The sequence below is a fragment of the Eimeria mitis genome, genomic scaffold, assembly GCF_000499745.2.
Source record: "Eimeria mitis Houghton genomic scaffold, Emh_scaff3130, whole genome shotgun sequence".
In the NCBI taxonomy this organism is placed as follows: Eukaryota; Apicomplexa; class Conoidasida; order Eucoccidiorida; family Eimeriidae; genus Eimeria; species Eimeria mitis.
The window spans coordinates 1,770-3,574 of NW_013571475.1; the positions used below are offsets into that span (position 1 = coordinate 1,770).

The following is a 1,805-nucleotide window of genomic DNA, read 5'->3' on the forward strand; positions in this document are numbered from 1 at the left end:
AGACATTATTGTTGCTGCGCCCGACGCGCTAACCTGTGGTAGTTGGCTGCGGCGCTGATCGCTGCCGATGTTTCCGCTTGACACCGCGGGTTGCAGGGTGTTTCTGCGCAACAGATGCACGTGGGGTTTTGGCCTTGGAGGTTTTATCGTTGGTCTGGACTGCCTGCTCCTGCCTTTTCTTTTTCTTCTTAGCGGCATTGGGGCCCATGGCTCTGTCGGCGCTGCCAGACGCCGTGGCCTCTGCACCGTCGGGCCCTTCATCGCCCCCTGTTCCGCTTTCCTTTGCTCGCTTCTTTTTGGCGAGAGAGGCGGCGATAGCCCAGGCGCGTCTCTTGGCCTTCATGAGAACTGCTCTGAGGGGCAACAGCAACATACCACAACACACAAAAAACTCAAAATGGGTTTTAATTAAAACAGGGTTTAAATCCATGACTCGCGTCTGAGTTGCAGGAACAAGCTAGAAGAACAACACGCGGGCAGGGCTATATGCTCTTACTTTGCAATCGGCCGTATGGGTTTCCGACGACGGTGAGACCCCATTTTGCTCTTGGGCTGTGCATTACCCATGTACTTCTTTCGGCCCTTGACCTTCAGGTTGCGAGTTAGCTTAGTGCTTAAAAATGTGGGAATTTTGCTGTTCGGGCTCTTCTGCATTATTTGCACTATAGGCCTCAGTCTGGGCACGTCGTCTAAAGTGAAGAAAGTCAGCGCCTGAGCGCGCCAGCATACAAAAATGTGCCAGCACTGAGCATTGATAGACGGACAAAAGACAATAGGCATACAAGCAAACAGACAGCAAGCCAAACCAGAAATAGCAAACTAGCAATAAGGGCCGAAGCATGCAAGCGCACAGGAAACCAAAAAGCAAACAATACATGCAAAGGAGCAATCATGCAAACAAAAGACCACTCAGGTACTTGTAGAGAGTGTGTTTCTAGACAATAGCTCAGAGGTGCACAGTAAATAACTCGTCCCTAAAAGCCGCACGTCAGCGGCTAGAGGACGTATCGATCCCGAAAAGTAAGTGAACCAAAGTCCTCACCTTCCCCTCCTTGCCAGCTCTTCCAGTTCTGCCGATGCGGTGTATGTACACCGAAGTGGAAGGGGGTAGGTCGAAGTTAATTACGAGGGAAACACCTTTGAAATCAATGCCGCGCGCCACGAGGTCTGTGCAGATCAGGAACCAAATCTGTGTCCACAAAACGCAGAAAAGGCCGAATTAGGCACTGCACGCAGCCCTGAAGAGATTGTATGCAACCCAGCCTACGTCTGCCTTACAGCCGCAGCCGGCTAAGTAGGCTTTGAAGAAGTTCCTCGCAACCTATGGGGCCGGGCTACCTGGGAGTTGGCTGGCGGCAGGAGGCGAACTGCAGAACTGCATGCGGCTAGCCATGGCACGCACATACATGCATGCACGCACTGCAGTTAGTAGCTGCTGCACCGACACACCTTCCCAATCCTGAAAGCGTCTACGGTCGCATCCCTCTGTTGTTTGCTTTTTGCCGCATGCAACAAGTCAACTGGCAGCCCCTCTGAAATCATTTCCTTCAACAGCTCGCTTGCCCTTTCTTGCGTCTGCGCGCCAAAACTCAAGAAAACAGAGAAGCACATCAAAGGAAGTAACCTCCTTTTGCCTATCGCCGCAGAACACAAGCAGCTGGGGCCCACAAGATGCATGCAAAAGGGTGCCCGTATTGGGGAGAAAATAATTGGTGGTACTGATACGTATAGCCAACATTAATAACGCAACAGAACCTAGCAGCGAAAGAAAATAAATGCAATGCAATGGTGCGCTAGCCACATCA

At 51.5% G+C, this 1,805-nt stretch overlaps 1 protein-coding gene across 1 annotated transcript in view; it reads right to left on the reverse strand.

The window, feature by feature from the left end:
* Positions 1–28: 28 nt before the first annotated feature.
* The window catches only part of EMH_0062520 (ATP-dependent RNA helicase, putative), a gene marked incomplete at both ends in the record, with an annotated part of 4,445 nt that continues 2,668 nt past the window's right edge, over positions 29–1,805 (reverse strand). Inside the window, 4 exons of the mRNA XM_013498041.1 lie at positions 29–353; positions 497–711; positions 1,043–1,189; positions 1,450–1,575. Of these exons, the coding sequence (XP_013353495.1) occupies positions 29–353; positions 497–711; positions 1,043–1,189; positions 1,450–1,575 (813 nt within the window). The remainder of the gene's footprint in view (positions 354–496; positions 712–1,042; positions 1,190–1,449; positions 1,576–1,805) is intronic.